Source organism: Panthera pardus, unplaced genomic scaffold, assembly GCF_024362965.1.
Source record: "Panthera pardus isolate Hobbes unplaced genomic scaffold, ASM2436296v1 HiC_scaffold_8, whole genome shotgun sequence".
Taxonomy (NCBI): Eukaryota; Metazoa; Chordata; class Mammalia; order Carnivora; family Felidae; genus Panthera; species Panthera pardus.
In genome coordinates this window covers 25,927,078-25,943,382 of record NW_026527013.1, presented here as the reverse complement: position 1 = coordinate 25,943,382, position 16,305 = coordinate 25,927,078, and the positions used below count along the sequence as shown (strand labels likewise).

Below are 16,305 nucleotides of genomic sequence, written 5' to 3'. Positions count from 1 at the left end.
TTAGAAGTTAGCCCTAGTTTCTAGTTCTCCTGTCCTCAACCTGTAACTTCTACCCACGCCTCACAAAACTCTAACATCCTGCATAACACAGCTTGAAATATTCCACTCAATTCCCCATTTGATGAGTGAGAAAACCAAGACCTCAGACAAGTGAGACTGCTTCTTGAACTCTGTTATTAAGTATCAGAGATTTTGGTAGAGCTCAAGTCTGAGGTTTCCAGTTCAGTATCTAAAATTGTGGTTCTGTATTCTTGGTGCTTTTTCTTCCTTCACCCCCAAACATTTTTATATAACATTACAGCACTCACTTTGTAGACAATTTCTTACTGTTGCTTCTTACTTCCTCCTCTTCCTTCTGAAGATTTCAAGAGACAAAACCCCCCAAAAGCAGCATTTATACAGAGCTTCTCTTTTTATATGGGCTTTGTAGAAAAAAACTTTTTTGCTGGTTTAAGGTTGATGGCTTTTTATGTCTCTGTCCTTCAGAGATTACATCTTCCAGGGTTAGGGTTCAAAGGGTTAATTTATTTAGTGTACCAAAATCTAATTTAAAAGCTAATGCATAATATACTGTATATGCATAATTTACTGTATCATGATTAGGGCGGTGGCAATTATAGGACAGTATACATTTGTCAAAACTCAGTGAGTTGTGCTTGTAAAACTGGTGTTGCAAGTAAATTATATTTCAATGAAACTTATTAAGAATAGAGCTAATGCATTTAGGTACAGGTAAATCATTAAGTGCTCAAACCCATGAATCATCAAGATGATCTTATAAACATGGATATTATTCTGACATCTGGAAATACACAGTAAACTTAAGAAATTTAGCATAGTTTACTCAATTTTCATTAACTTATTATTGAAAAGTGCTAACACAAATCAGGAACCATCTATGGGACGGGCTTCTAAACTGCCTAACACAGCAATCACAGCCCTGAAACATTGGGCTCCTTCCTTCCTTTCAGGCCTCATCCTCCATCCTGCTACCAAAAACACCCTGTGTAAGACTAAGCTACCTGCATCTCCAAATCCCTTACTTTTCACAACTCCATGCACTTTACAAGCTGTTCTGTCAGTGATGTCCTTTATCCCTTTGCCTCCATAACCAAATGCCACTTATCCATTCAGCTCAGACATTCTACTTCCTTCACCAAACTCAGTATCTGAGTTAGAGGTCCCCAAAGTCTCCTATATCTACTTCTTATAATACTGAGCACATTGGATTATGAATATTTATCATTTATACAACTATTGTCTCACCAGTTAGAGTCAACTCTGTGACAGGAACAAGGATTGGTTGCTTTTCACTTTTTAAATCCTGTACTAGGGAGAGTTATCTGGTACAAACTAGGCATTTAATAAATGATTACTGAATATGCCAAAGCACATATCTGGTTAATATTTTACAGCTTTAATTACCAGGGGTGAAGACATCTCTTACTTTGAGGACAGTAGGGTTCACCTACACTTTCAAGAACCACCTAACTCCCTCCTTTTCCTGGCAGAACATAGGAAGGGACAGATTCATCCCCAGTTCTATGGCTCTCCCAGAGATTTACTATAAACAGGTTACAATAAATACACGAGCACAATACAAGAAGATCCAAGAGTACTGACACCTGACCAATATATTTATTAAATTGGTAATAAAGTCTAAAAAAATAGGTGCAGTGAGTTAATAGAATAAAACTGCAGTGCCAGAGCTGACAAGCTGTGATATATTACATCAGAATCTCCATTGCTCAGACTTATTTTTTAATTTTTTTTATTACATTTATTTTTGAGAGACAGAGTGAGACAGAGCACGAGTGGGGGCAGGGTGGAGAGAGAAGGAGACACAGAATCTGAAGCAGGCTCCAGGCTCTGAGCTGTCAGCATGAGCCCGATGTGGGGGTCGAACCCACAAACTGTGAGATCATGACCTGAGCCGAAGTTGGATATTTAACCAACTGAGCCACCCAGGCACCCCCCATTGCTCAGATTTATCACCCCAAAGTCCAGCACCTGGACTGACGTACAAATCTGCGAGACGAATCAAGGGCTAATACTGATTGGGTAGCACAGGGTTGGTGTACTACTGAAAGCAATTAAAGATCACGTCTGACTAAGCTGACCATCTAGTCTAGCCAACCCTTCCTTTGAAAAGGTTCTTGTGATACCTAGATGCACAGAACAGTTTTTTTTTAATTTGCAACAGGCAAGTATTTAAAACTACCTGATAAAAATGTTTTGTTCTAACACTTACATTAATCAACTCTACATAGCAGTATTTCCCAAAATGGAGTGTTAGCAGGTGTTAACAAAAAAGGATTTGGGGGTCAGAAAAGTTTGGGAAATACTTGGTAAAAAGAGATGGAAAGAATTTTTTTTTTTTTTTTTACAAGTCTTTCACAGAGCTTAAAGGACTTTTTGTCCATCATGAGGCTCTAAAAGTAAGATGCATTTTCCAAGCTTATTTGACCATTGAGCATCCCTGGCCCCTGTTTTCAGAACACTTAACACAGGAACTAATATTAGGGTATTTTATATATGATATATACAGTATTATAAAAAAATACTTTGGAAAAGTACTGCTGTAAAATATTCTATGAAGTACTTTGTAAACAAATTTCACTCAAAATTCACTCAGAAACATTATTTACCATATTTACAAGATTCAAAGACAAAATTAATTGTAAAACACACAATTTAAAAGTTTCTTGGGCAGACTAAGGAGGCCACAGGATCACTGCCACATTAAATACAAGTACCCATTGCTTTTTAAAAGTTTGTGTTACATTACTTTGCATCTATGAAAAACCTACATTAGTACCTGTTTTCCTAACTGAAAGAAATAACTGGAAAGGATTTTGGCTAATTATGAAAATCAAAGTGTAAGCAGCATTCAGCATTTGTTTTGCAGCAAGCTGTTAACAGAGGTAATAAGAACAGTCCCACAAAGCTCCCTCCCCACAAACTATACTCAGCAGCTCAGTCTTGAGCTGCCATAACTTTGAACTGTGTCTGTGAGCATCTGTACTTAATCTCAGTTTATTTTGTGCATCCATTAGCAAGATATGTCCTAAGGTAACAGAAAAGCCTAAGAGAGGTTACTTTTTGGGTCTGGGAACTCTAAAAACTCTTTCCATATAAATTCATGGTAATTGCTTCTTTACGCCATTTTGAAAAGGTTTCATAGGAATGCTCTTTTTTTTCTGACAGCAAGGGAACCTGTATGCATATGCATTATAAGCTACATGTAAATTTCAGAAATGTTAAAACATGAAAAACAGATGTGTCTGAATCAAAGAAATAAGGTATCTATGGAGAAAAATCTGCAATTACTTGTAGTTGTGAGACTTTATTAAAAATCAAAATGAAGACTACCCAAGCTGTCGTTTGTGGGTTTTTATCTCTAGTATCTTACACAGATTATCTTGCTTTTGAGTTAATACGTTTACTTTAAGGTATGAAGTCAGCCTTTTCTATTGCCTCTTCACACAAACATCACTTAAAAGACCCATGTTCACTGTGATTAGTTTAAAAAGCTGTTTAAGGCCCTGGACTGGGAGACTGAAACTTCTGGGATATGTTGTAGTCTGGTTCTATCTCTATTCCTGCACTGAGTAGGAAGATCAACACTACTCTATATTTGAGTACTTTGAGAGATCTTTTTTTTTTAATGTTTATTTATTTTGAGAGAGAGAGAGAGTGAGGAGAGTGGGGGAAGGGGAGAGGAAGAGAGGGAGAGGGAGGGAGAGAGGGGGAGAGTGAGAGAGACAGAGAGGGAGAGTGACAGAGAGAGAGAGAGAGAGAGAGAGTAAGTGAGAGAATGAGAATCCCAAGCAGGCTCCACACCCAGTGCACAGAGCCTGATGCAGGGCTTGATCCCACAACAGTGAGATCATGACCTGAGCTGATATCAAGAGTCAGATGCTTAACCGAATGAGCCACCCAGACACCCCTTGAAGATCTCTTGAAATGACTGGAAGTAACAGGAAGAAGACCAAAGAAGTATAAGAAACATTTATAAAACCAAGACCTAAATGAGAGGTGTTAACATTTCCAAACTGGAGAATAATTTGTTTAATTGTCTTTTGACTGCAATCTAAGATAAAAGAGTTCCCAAACTTTCATTCCTGAATTTTTCCCTTCATAAAGCTTTCGACTTAAAGATTTTTTTTTAAGTCAGAAAAGAGGTAGGGAAAGTTCGCTGAAGAGACAAGTAACATTAATTCTAAAGAATTTTTTTTTGTATTGATATTCTATCATTCTGTCTTCACTTGTGAGCTGGAGTACAGTAATAAAAAGCTTTCCCTCCTCAACTAATTGTATATACCAGGAATAATTTCTATAGGAAAGGTCGCATACATGGTTTATGCCTTCTCTTTATTTACTTGTTTTCAGAATGGTTTGTCTAGGCTTCCAAGGGGATCAAATCTTTTTGCCTTCTTGTATTATTTAAATTCATGGATTTAAGCACATTTGATATATTTCAATCCACCATAGTTATTATTTGATGTGCAACTGTCCCATCTTTGATAAGCTGGAACTCCATGTTAATTCGAGTTTTCTGACACAATCCTACCAGTCTTAGATAGCTTCACTGCTTTATAATATGACAGAATCTTCTAGGCTCACCCTGTACATTTCCTGCCTAGACTCAGAGTCAGCTGTTTCTCCCAGAAATCCTGTTTTTAGCTATTTATTTGGTGGGAAAAATCCTTTCTCTGTGCATGTGAATTCATTTGCAGCTTTATTTCTCTAGCATACAATGGAGCAATACTTCTTATTGGTTTACTTTTTGATTTATGCACAAGGAGTAGTGGTTCTTTGGCTTTACCTATTTGCTAAATATTCAGTGAGAATCTGCTGGCTACAAAGCAGTATGCTGGTAAAGCCGGGGAAAACCAACATGATTATGACTAGGTCCTTGTCCTCGAGGAGATTTCAATTTATTTTGTAGAGAGAACAAGAAGTATCTAACATAACAACCAAGGGGAACATTTTTCACAAATGCTATAAGAGGTATACTATGGGAATTTGGAATGGACAAGGGCAGGGGAAGGATTTATTAAAAAGGCTAAAAAAAAAAAAAAGATTTCAAAAACTGGAAACGGGGGGCGCCTGGGTGGCTCAGTCGGTTGAGCGTCCGACTTCAGCTCAGGTCGTGATCTCACAGCTCGTGAGTTCGAGCCCCGCGTCGGGCTCTGTGCTGACAGCTCGGAGCCTGGAACCTGCTTCAGATTCTGTGCCTCCCTCTCTCTCTGCCCCAACCCACTCGCATTCTATCTCTGTCTCTCTCAAAAATAAATAAACATCAAAAAAAAAATTAAAAAAAAAAAAAAAAACTGGAAACGGAAGGAAAGGCTGAGAGAACGGCCTGAGCAAAGACACAGAAAGAGTAGGATGTAACAGGTGGAGGAGACTTGAGAGAGCAGGGAAAGAATACATTTCAAGGCCCTCTCGGTGCCAGGCCCCAGGCTAATTACACAATACATGTTAACTACTTACAACAAACCATGCAGATAGTCATTTTTATGTCTTATAATATGACAGATGAGACAGATCAGACAAGGTCAAAGAGGCTAAAGTTAACTTGCTTGAGATCATACCTTCGGCAAGTGGCAGTGCCAGGATTCAAAAGAATCTTTTCTATACACCATCTTACCTCTATTTTAGTTTAACAGCTTAACATATATTCAAGAAAGTAATGGGAAACAAAACAAAAACTCTGAACTGAATCTATATTTTTGAGGGCCTCAAGTGTACAATCAAGCATTTCAGACTTTATTGTACAGTATGGCACAGCCTTCTACAAGGAGAATGCCAAAAGTGTAACAGAAGGATATGTTGGAGGCAATGGATTGGCAGAGTATGGCGGTGAGAAGGGGAGAGCTAGTGTAACACCTGAGGTTGGCAACAGGAGAAACAAGTAGGAGCAGGGAAAGGAGACAAATGACCTGGATGGCACAGCTGCTAGAGGTAAGGAAGAGACAAGATTCAAAAAAAATACCAAGATTCTGAGTGTTTGAGAGAATAATGGAATAATACAAGAAATTGGGAAATCAGTAGAATGTTCTAGTTTGAAGGGGAAATTAAGCTATGTACAGGGTAATTATAAGGGGCTCGAGGACAAGGGAAAGCATATAACACAGCTGCTGCCAGAAACTTAATTGAGCAGGGTTCTTAAACCTAGTTTCCAAAAGAACAACCAAGGCTTTTAAAAAATAGGTATGTTCAGAAGAGACTCATAAATATGGAGAACAAACAGAGGGTTACTGGAGGGGGTGTAGGAGGGGGGATGGGCTAAATGGGTAAGGGGCACTAAGGAATCTACTCCTGAAATCATTGTTGCACTATATGCTAACTAATTTGGATGTAAATTTTAAAAAATAAAAAATAAAATAAAAACAAATAGGTATGTTCAGGGGCACTTGGGTGGCTCAGTCGACTAAGCTGCTGACTCAGTTTCAGCTCAGGTCATGATCTTACAGTTCAGGGGATCAAGCCCCACAGTGAGCTCCTTGCTGACAGCATGGAGCCTGCCTGGGATTCTCTCTCCATCTCTCTCTGCCCCTCCCCTATGCATGCACATTTTCTCTCTCTCTCAAAATAAATAAATAAACTTAAAAAAAATAGGTATGTTCAGTCTCCACACCTTGCAAATCTTCTTCTTAGGACTGAAGAGTGGGATCTAGATATCCACAGTTTTAAAAGTTCTGCGGGTAATTGTGGTGCAGATAATTCCTGGGTCAAGAATCCACTTTTTATTTTATTTATTTTATGTTTTTATTCTTGAGAGAGAGACAGAGTGCGAATAGGGGAGGGGCAGAGAGAGAGGGAGACAAAGGATCCAAAGCAGGCTCCAGGCTCTGAGCTGTTGGTGCACAGCCCAACGTGGGGCTTGAACTCACAGACTGTGAGATCATGACCCGAGCTGAAGTCAGACGCTTAACCAACTGAGCCACTCAGGTACCCTGAGAATCCACTTTTTAAATGAACAAAAGAAGAATGCCATGCCATCAGAAAGATTCTCTTAGTCACCCCAGCAAATCTGGCACAGTCTCTGCTGAATCAGCTTTGTGATTTTCCCTAGCAGCTAGAAAGTGAAGGAAGTAAAGCTTCTGGTGAAAGTTACCAAAAGCTAGGAATGAACAAGGACAGCAAAACTAAGAGTGAAGGGGCAGTCTAGAAGTTAGTAAGAATTGAAATGGCCAATGACAGGTTTGAAAGGACAGGCAGGTAAAGGAGCCTGGGGCTGCAGCTACTGAGAAAGAGAGGTAGACTTAATGGCAAGAGATGGTACAGGTGCCTGGCAAAGGTTTTGTTAATAATAAAAGTACCTGTCCCAGAGATGAGAACTTTGTATACGCTTTACCAACATTCACATTGAACATTATACCATAAACCTTGAGGTAGGTAGTAGTATCAAGAGTCCCATTTTATTAGATGAATAAAGTTTAGATAGGTTAAAGAGAGGTAACTGAGTCACAGCAAAATAAAAAGGGTTGTGGGAAACAAGAAGGTTGCCAGTTTCTGATCCTCATATTAAGCTTCTGGGTTAGGAGGAAGGTTGTCAAAATCTTAGTTGAGATAAGGTGGTAGAAAGAACTTTTGTAACATGGTAGAATAAGATTCATAAGACATTTTAAAATTTATTAACCAGTATGTGCCAGGTTGAGCACGGGGATTCCACAGTGAAGACAGACACACTGCCTGCTCTTGTGCAGCTTACAGTTTAGTGAGGGAGGCAAACACACAGAGGGGAGTGTAGTGTGCAAAAGGGACATGAAAAGGCACCTTTTCCAGCCTAGAAAAGTTTCTAGCCAAAGGAAAAAGCATGTGCAAGGGCTTGAAGACCAGAAAAGACAAGGCCTATTGTGGGGAGTAAAAGTAATTGAGGGCAGTTTGAGCACAATGCAAAAGGAAGGCACCACTGACCTTGCTCATACTAGGCCCCTTGCTCACAGGGGCTTACCCATGAACAGATATTGGTGAAGTAGACCTCGGTGATGAACTGAGTGCAGTTATATGTCAAGTTTACAGAACTAACTGGTCCCAAGCTTTGCAGCAGAGGTTTACTGAAATGTTACATGACCCAGAAAACTCATGCCCTGTCTGAGCAGTTTGTGAGTTTGGGAACAGAGGAATAGCTAGCACTGGGTTCCTAAGGCCCCGATTCCAGGAAAATATGATAGGTTGGCTTTCTCTCTTCCTCACTTCCTTAAAAAAAAAAAAAAAAAAAAACCTGTTAGAATGTCATCCTATTTGTTTACAATATTTTGTATCTTTAGGGAAGGTTATTTGTACAGTACTGACCAGTGAGTTTTCTTCCTGGAGTCACACTATGTGGAAAGCCAAACATCAAAATCAGCTTGTTTTGGAGAGGTTGGAATAGAAGAGACATTAGTATGAATGGGTATGTTCAATGACATCAGGTTCCTATCACCTTTTTAATAAAATTATGATTTTATACACATACATGTATTAAAAAAACCATTTTCATATATTGTCTACTTTTTGAAATTTCCTTTTGTACATACATTATTTTATATATATACATAAATGTCACAGACAGTGGAAGGTTTTTAATTGTAATTTTATTATCCCCACCCTTTTTCATTTGGCTCCATCCTCTTTACTCTTCCTCTCCACCCACTCCAGGACGACTCATAGTAATGACCACACACATCCCTCCGTGTTTTTTTCCCTATGTTCAAACAATCAAATACACATATATGTACACATTTATAGGGATTGGTGAGACTTTAAAAAAAAATTTTTTTTAACATTTATTCATTTTTTTGAGAGAGAGAGAGAGAGAGAGAGAGAGAGAGACAGAGCATGAGCAGGGGAGGGGCAGGGAGAGAGAGAGAGGGAGACACAGAATCTGAAGCGGGCTCCAGGCTCCGAGCTGTCAGCACAGAGCCCGAAGCCAGGCTTCGAACCCACGAACCGCAAGACTGTGACCTGAGCAAAGTCAGCCGCTTAACCAACTGAGCCACCCAGGTGCCCTGAGACTTTTTAAAATAGAAATTATAGCCCGGCTAGCTCAGTCAGTAGAGCATGAGACTCTTAAAATAGAAATTATTAATAGTAATTCTTTTCTCAACAATATATCTTATAGAAATCCCTGCAATTCATATAATCCTAATTTAATCTTTTTAATAGCTACATCACAGGCAATTTTTAAATTATGCTTCCATTGTTTTTCTGTTCCATGCACACTGATGCAAAAAAATCCTTTCATACATCCTTAAAAACTATTTTGTGATTTCATAATTTTATATCCTTATTATAAATGTATTCAAAAGCACTATGTAGTACTGTTTTGCATTAATTCATGCTTTATGTAAATAGAATTGTACCACACACATCCTTCTGTAATTTGCTTGAGATAATGTTTGAAATTTATCCTTATTGATAGTAAATTTACTTCATACATTTTACACCTGTATAATATTTGCGCTATTTTTATTCTATTTTAATTAGAATTCTTACTTTACTTAATTTTTTCTATTCATTCTATTCATTTAAAATTTTTATTAGTAATAACTCCTAAACTTGATCAAATGCCTTTTCTTTTCTTTCTTCTTTTTTTGTTTTTCGTTTTTTGTTTGTTTTGTTTTGTTTTCAGAGTTTGGCTTTGTTTTGCAGTAAAGAAATCATTTGGAGCCATATGGAGCCAGACATCATTGAAGTGAAGTCTATGTGAAATCAATACTGCATTGCAGCTTAGTCTGTTGAAGAAAGAGGAAAGAAGAAAAGAAAAGAGAAAAAAGAAAGGAGGAAAGAGAGGGAGGGAGGAGAAAGGAAGAAAGAAAGAAAGAAAGAAAGAAAAAGAAAAAGAAAAAGAAAAAGAAAAAGAAAAAGAAAAAGAAAAAGAAAAAGAAAAAGAAGAGGGGCGCCTGGGTGGCTCAGTTGGTTGAGCTTCCAACTTCAGTTCAGGTCATGATCTCCCAGTCCGTGGGTTCGAGCCCCACGTCGGGCTCTTTACTGACAGCTCAGAGCCTGGAGCCTACTTCCAATTCTGTCTCCCTCTCTCTCTGCCCCTCCCCTGCTCATGCTCTGTCTCTCTCTGTCAAAAATAAACATTTAAAAAGAATTTTTTCTTACAAAAGAAAAGAAAAGGCCTTACAATACAATATTGATTTCATACACTATACATCAGTTGCCAAAAGTTAAGTTTGTCCTAATTGGTTGATAAAATGTACTGCTGTTAGTCTTCCCCCTAGATGTCATTTTTCTTGTGCTTCATTTCCTCAAAGTCAAACTTGGATTTGGTCATCCTCTTACAGATGTCTTTAATGTCATCACAAGCTGTCTCAAAGTGAGTTGGAGCATCATATGTGCAGGAAATAAAGATATGGCTTTCTGTTCCCAAATCTTTTGGAACAAAGAGGTCAGTGATGCTAACAAATTTCTGTTCAATTGGTTCCAAAAGCTCCAAAGCTGGTCTGATTTCTTTCTCTAGTCCCTCAGTCTCCACCACTGTACTATGGAGATGTACTTCCCTTGTGCTGCCACATTGTGTGTAGAGGAGATCAAGCAGACGTAGATATGTGACTTCCAATTGACTTGGTTCTGGTGAATGATAATCTGGCAGGGGTTGGCATCCCTGGTGTTCTTGATAGGATGGCTGAGGATGCAGATAACTCTGATCAGCTGGCCCACTTTTTCTACCCAGTCTTTTACATAGCTGGGATCACAAATGAGCTGCTTATAGCAAGCAACCTCTTCTTCAGATTTCACACTGATCACTTTTCCATTTTGCAGAATTATCTCTTCAGTGGTTTACTGAAGGTGTAGGTACCACCTACCTACCTGAAGGTGTAGGCACATGTAGGTACCACCATAAATAGCACTAAACCCTGCAAATTCTTATGGCAGTTGTCCAAGGTCATAGAGTGGATAAAAGTATGGGCTTTTGCCATATCTTGCCAGAGACTTACCATAAAGTCTATCTACTAATGGTTTCACAACATGGTTGATCTAAATAGTCATCAGTTCTATCAAGTGCCAGGGCATGGCCAGTAAAATCTATGACATCTTGTCCCAAGTCAAATCTCTTGTCAACCTCTCTCATTGCAGTCTTCTTAAGATCAACACTCTCCAAAGTTCTGGGAAGTGACATTTTTTAAACAGTCCCATTTAGCTAGATGCCAGGGCTTCTGCTTCAGTGGAAGGAATCTTGCAGATTTTTTCCTCCCTTATAGACAAAGTTCCTTTCAGTCACTTTGAAATCCAGATAGCGGGTAACCTCTGTATAAAGCAGGATTTTTTTTTTTTTTAAATTCTTTTAAGTTAATTTTGAGAGAGAAACAGAGAGGGCAAGTGGGGAAGGGGCAGGGAGAAAAGGAGAGAAAGAGAGAATCCCAAGCAGGCACCGCACTGTCAGCACAGAGTAGGGATCAAACCCAGGAACCAAGAGACGACGACCTGAGCCGAAACCAAGAGTCGGACACCTAACTGACAGAGCCACCCAGGTGCCCACGTATAAAGCACCATCTTAACCAGCTAACCATTGGCCATAAGGAACTTAGGAATTAAGACAATATTCCAGTCTCTTCCTCTCCCCATTAATGCTGGTGGTGCTCCTGGTATTTTAAATCTTCTGTAGAAATCTTCCAGAGGTGTTATAGATGTACTTTCTCCTCCTTAATATAGGTTTTTTATCAATGTGAAGAATTTTCTTTTCATTCACTGATGTTACACCTGACAGGATATATTCCATCAGGCCAGTGCCCAGCATGATCACAGTTCACATCTTACTCCTCATTCATGGCAAGGGGAGGGCAGGGACCAACACCCAAGGAAAGGAGAAAGCACAGGGACTCTAGGGGCCAGGGGCTATAAGGCCACCCTAAAGTGATATGGGAAGTGCTCAGGCTCCTCAGAGCCTGACAGGAAAGGGAAGCCAGGGCTAGAGGTAAAATGGAGCTAGAGAGGAGGGAGGCCAGCCACCACCTAAGATGGGAAGAGAAGGATCAAGTGTCTTTTCAGTACCTGCTGGTTATACAGTTATGTGTTTTTTAGTTTTAGTTTGTGGATGATGTTGGTTAGATTTCCCCAATACTGAATCATTTTTGCATTCCTAGAATAAAATCTCCTTTTTTGTTTATTCTAGCTTCATTTCTGAAGTTAATTTACTAATACCTTAATCAGAATTGTTCACCTATTGCCACGAGTAAAATCAGTTCTAGTTTTCTTTTTTTTTTTTTTTTTTACCATATCTTTATCAGAATTTGGCACTAAGGATTTTGACGGTTTTCCACCTTTATGTATGTTTGGATTAAATAACATTAAATTTATCTGTTTTTAAAAGTAAGCTAAAATTCAGCTGTTAAGGCCTATTTCTGGTCAATCCATAATAACTTCCTAGTCTCTTTTAAGGAAATCAATTTACTCAAGTTTTTTACATCTTGGGTAATTTTGCTAGGAAAACAATTTACTCTAGTTTTTTTTTTTCTTCTTTGCCATAGGTTGACATGTAATACTTTCTCAAAATTCTTTTAGTATGTCCTGTATCTGTGTTTATGTATCCTTCCTCATTCCTTATCTTACATATTTTTGCTAGTATTTTTTTTAACCTAGTAAAAGAATCAAGGCTTATGAACTACCTGTTTTATTGTCTGCTGGTTGGTTGGTTGACTTATAAAGAACCAGCATTTGGTTTGTTTATGCCTTCTATAGTTTTTTGCTTATTTCTTAATTTCTGCTTTTTATTTCCCAGCTTCTTTTTCTCATTCTTTTTCTAATTTCTTCTAAATGCCAAGTTCCTTCATTGTCTTTCTTCTTTAGTACAGAAGGAATTTAAAATTATAATTTTTATCTGAGTAAAGGATTTACTGTATTTTGGTATAAAAGTCTCCTTTCCTTCTATATAAAGTTCCCCTTTTGATTTCTTCTTTGATCCAGGGGTTATCCTGTAGTGTTGTATAATTTCAGTAGGATTTTCCAAGTAATATAAAGCTTATCATAGTACTGTTTAGCATGGGACAAAGTCTAACTTTTTTCCTGGCATATGCTTAAACGGGTAGTACTCAACTTAGTGACAAAGCTTATCCTAAGAGGCCATGCATAACATAAGTCAACTTTTTGGAGGCAATAAATAACAAAAGAAACAACATTTTAAATGATGAAGACATCTTCTTAATTTCCTTAAAGTTGACATAAAAGATAGTTAAATTTTCAAAGAAGCCTGCAAGAATCTAATGTTCCTGAAATAATAGTGCAGTAATAATAACCTGAATTTCAGGATTGTCCTCTTAAGCTTCTTACAACATGTCCTAAAGAGTGTTCCTTATGGGAACTCATATGGGAAAGAGGAGTAGGGAGGAGTAGGAAGGAGTTTGGAAAGAGCTACATTCTAGAACAGTCACCCTCGTGGAGATCTGCATATATGTTAGCATACTAAAGACTCTGAGAAGTCCTGTTTACCTTTGGTTAACTAAGCATTTCCTAAATGTATTTGATAACCTCATTCTTTTCTTAATTAACACCATTAATTCTCCTGGGGAAATGCAAGCCAAGAACATACATTCCTTGGAGAAAACACGTAAACAAACTGTCTTCTCTGTGGGTTACTTACAGCTGAGGCTCAGTGTTTGCTGAATGCCTTGGTACCAGAGGTGGTACGATGTGGCAACAGATGGTACCGTGTCCGACACAGCTGTTCTTAGTATGGTCTTAAATAAGTTGAGTTCTCTTAGTAAGGAGGACTCAATACTCTGCATCAAAATATAAACTTTCTTTTTTATTTTACAATTGTAAATGGAAATCCCTAAGACTTTCATTCTACCCAAATCAAAATCAAACATCAAAACCTAACTCCTGAAGGAGACCACCAAAACCCAATAAAAATAAACTTCGGTTGCAACAACCAGTGAAATTATATAAACATATACGCACATGTACACACACAGCAGCAGCATCACCACCCAGCCACCATCATCCATCCCCATGTCTACCGGGCAAAATGTCACAGACTGACGACTCAGGGTATCACCAGATCAAAGTATGTTCAGAGAAGCAAAAGAAGAAACTTGTCAATTGCTTCCACTGTCCGTATTAAACTAAGAGAGTGGAACTGCACACTTTTGGTTCCTATTTATTTAGTTTTGTGATCCAGCCATATAATTTCATGGTCATAAAGTAGGCAGTAAAGCAGGTAGAGCCAGGAAGCTTCAGAATTGTAAAAATAAAGCCAATCTACATTTATTTAGCTAGAGAACTTCTAGTTTCAAACCCTGTGAGACGTGAAATTTTATATCTCCATAGGTAGTATGAACTGCCTACAGAACCCTGATTTTGTTTGAGCCAAAATGTATGCACAACTGGAAGGGTTAAATCATAACTGACCTCTGACAATCACGGAGCTCCTGTTTGCCAGGTATGTAACTTCCCAGGCTTCTTTGTAGCCATAGGTAGCTGTGCATGTGGCCAATGAGACAAGAAGAGTATAAACCTGCTCAGAGGATTCTACAGAAGATTGTTCTTTCAACATAAAAAAAAAAAAAAAAAAAAAAAAAGAGCCACACGGGAAGATATTTTTTCCCAAGGACACTGGCATGAGGAAAATAAGGCATGGGGCCCCAGCCATCCCTCTTTAACCATGAGGTGATAAGCAAAAACATAAGACAAGCAAAGGCGTAAGAAAACAACATGTTAAGGACAGTAGAACGGGAGGGCGGTAAGAACTCTGGATTCCTGACAACATTACTGAGTCAAGTGAACAAAGTCTGAGCTACCCTCCTGACTTGTTAACAATAAATATCCATATGGTTTAAGCTCTTGTTGGATGGGTATGCTGTCACTGCAGCCAACTGTTTCCTAAACTAACACAGGAATGTCCTATATTTTCATACTGTGATGAAATATAAATCACTTATTAACACTTCAGAATTTAAAATTTTAGAAAAGCAGTAGTGGAAGTAAGAGGTTTTTAATTTTTCACTGCATATAATGCTGTATTTAAATTGCTTTTACAAACATGAAATGTTTTACAACATTAAATAGACATTTTTTTTTTTTACTTAAAAAGACAAATAATAGGAAAATCGATCCATACCCGTACCTTTCCGTGTGTTCTCCGTTACATCTACCCCAAACTGGATAATGTCACCAGAAAGAATTTCACATGGTGGACTTTCTTCAGAGCCTCGACTCAATCTCTGGCTATTTATAAAGGTACCGTTACTACTTTTAGTGTCTTGGAGATAAAACTGCAAACAAACAAACAAAAAGAGTCAAAGATTAATACTAATAATTCCAAACCCACTTTAAGAAAAAGGACTTCCAACTCTACAAACTACAACAGGTAGCTTTTCTTCCCCTATCAATTCAAACCTCTTGTTTCAGCTAAGGTTCGCATTTAATATATATGAAATTAGAACCTGGACACCAAGTGATTTAAAATCCAGCTAGGCAAAATGGTGCAATAACTCTGGAAAAGAGTTTATAAAGTCTTCAAAATGTTAAGCAAAAAGTTAGCACATGACTCAGCAATTCTACTCTGAGGTATATACGCAAGAGAACTGAAAACATATGTCACAAAAACTTGTAAATGAATGTTCAGAGCAGCATTATTCATGACAGCCAAAAAGTGAAAACAACCCAAATGTCCATCAACTAATGAACAGGTAAACAAAATGTAATATGTTTATATTATATTATATTATATTATATTATATTATATTATATTATATTATTTGGCAATATAGAATAAATACTGATTCATCCTACAACATGGATGAATCTTTAAAATACTAAACTAAGAAGTTAGTCACAAAAGACTATAGAACTTCATTTATATGAAATATCCAGAATAAGCAAATCCAGAGATAAAAAGCACATTTTTGGTTGTAAGAGGTTGAGGTGTCAGAGGAAAAAGGATAAAGGAGCAGGAGATTAGTGGTATAGAATGACTGCTAATGGGTACAAGGTTTCTTTTTGGGATGATAAAAAAAAATACATGTTATTTTTTAAAAAGCCAGGTAGACAAGATTCTAATTCTATACTTGCATCTCACTCTTTGTAATTTTGTTCCTAGAATATCTGGGTTAAATCAAAGGAAGTGTTTATTTCACAGGCAAGGACAACTGGTTTTAGGTAACACCTAGAATTAACAGCTATCAGCTAGCTAATGTACTTGGTATCAAGAACGACACATCTTCAGTAAACTCTTTGTAGTAAAGCAGACTGGAGACACCAGGAACTCAAATACTAGAATTGGCTACAAAGCTACTACTTCCTGGTCTCCTAAACTTGCCTTTCATCACTTGGGCAATTTCCCTCTTTAAAAAGGGGAGTGAGGGG

General features: G+C 37.9%; 1 protein-coding gene, 1 long non-coding RNA gene and 1 pseudogene across 32 annotated transcripts in view; all 3 read right to left on the bottom strand.

The window, feature by feature from the left end:
• SLMAP (sarcolemma associated protein) overlaps positions 1-16,305 on the bottom strand; it is a 148,728-nt gene that overhangs the window by 69,081 nt on the left and 63,342 nt on the right. For 21 of the 31 annotated variants that reach the window (XM_053898064.1, XM_019469958.2, XM_053898070.1 and 18 more), the window contains exon 2: positions 15,065-15,212. In XM_053898064.1, the coding sequence (XP_053754039.1) occupies positions 15,065-15,212 (148 nt within the window). Of the gene's footprint in view, positions 1-15,058; positions 15,213-16,305 lie in introns of all 31 variants that reach the window. The other 10 variants (XM_019469959.2, XM_019469957.2, XM_019469969.2 and 7 more) reach the window with 1 other exon arrangement.
• Positions 7,624-9,733, bottom strand: LOC109279096 (uncharacterized). Its single transcript, XR_002086014.2, has 2 exons — positions 8,308-9,733; positions 7,624-8,211 (listed from the first exon to the last, which is right to left on the bottom strand). It is a non-coding gene; the product is annotated as an uncharacterized LOC109279096 (long non-coding RNA).
• On the bottom strand, positions 9,948-11,568 carry LOC109279127 (rab GDP dissociation inhibitor beta-like; annotated as a pseudogene).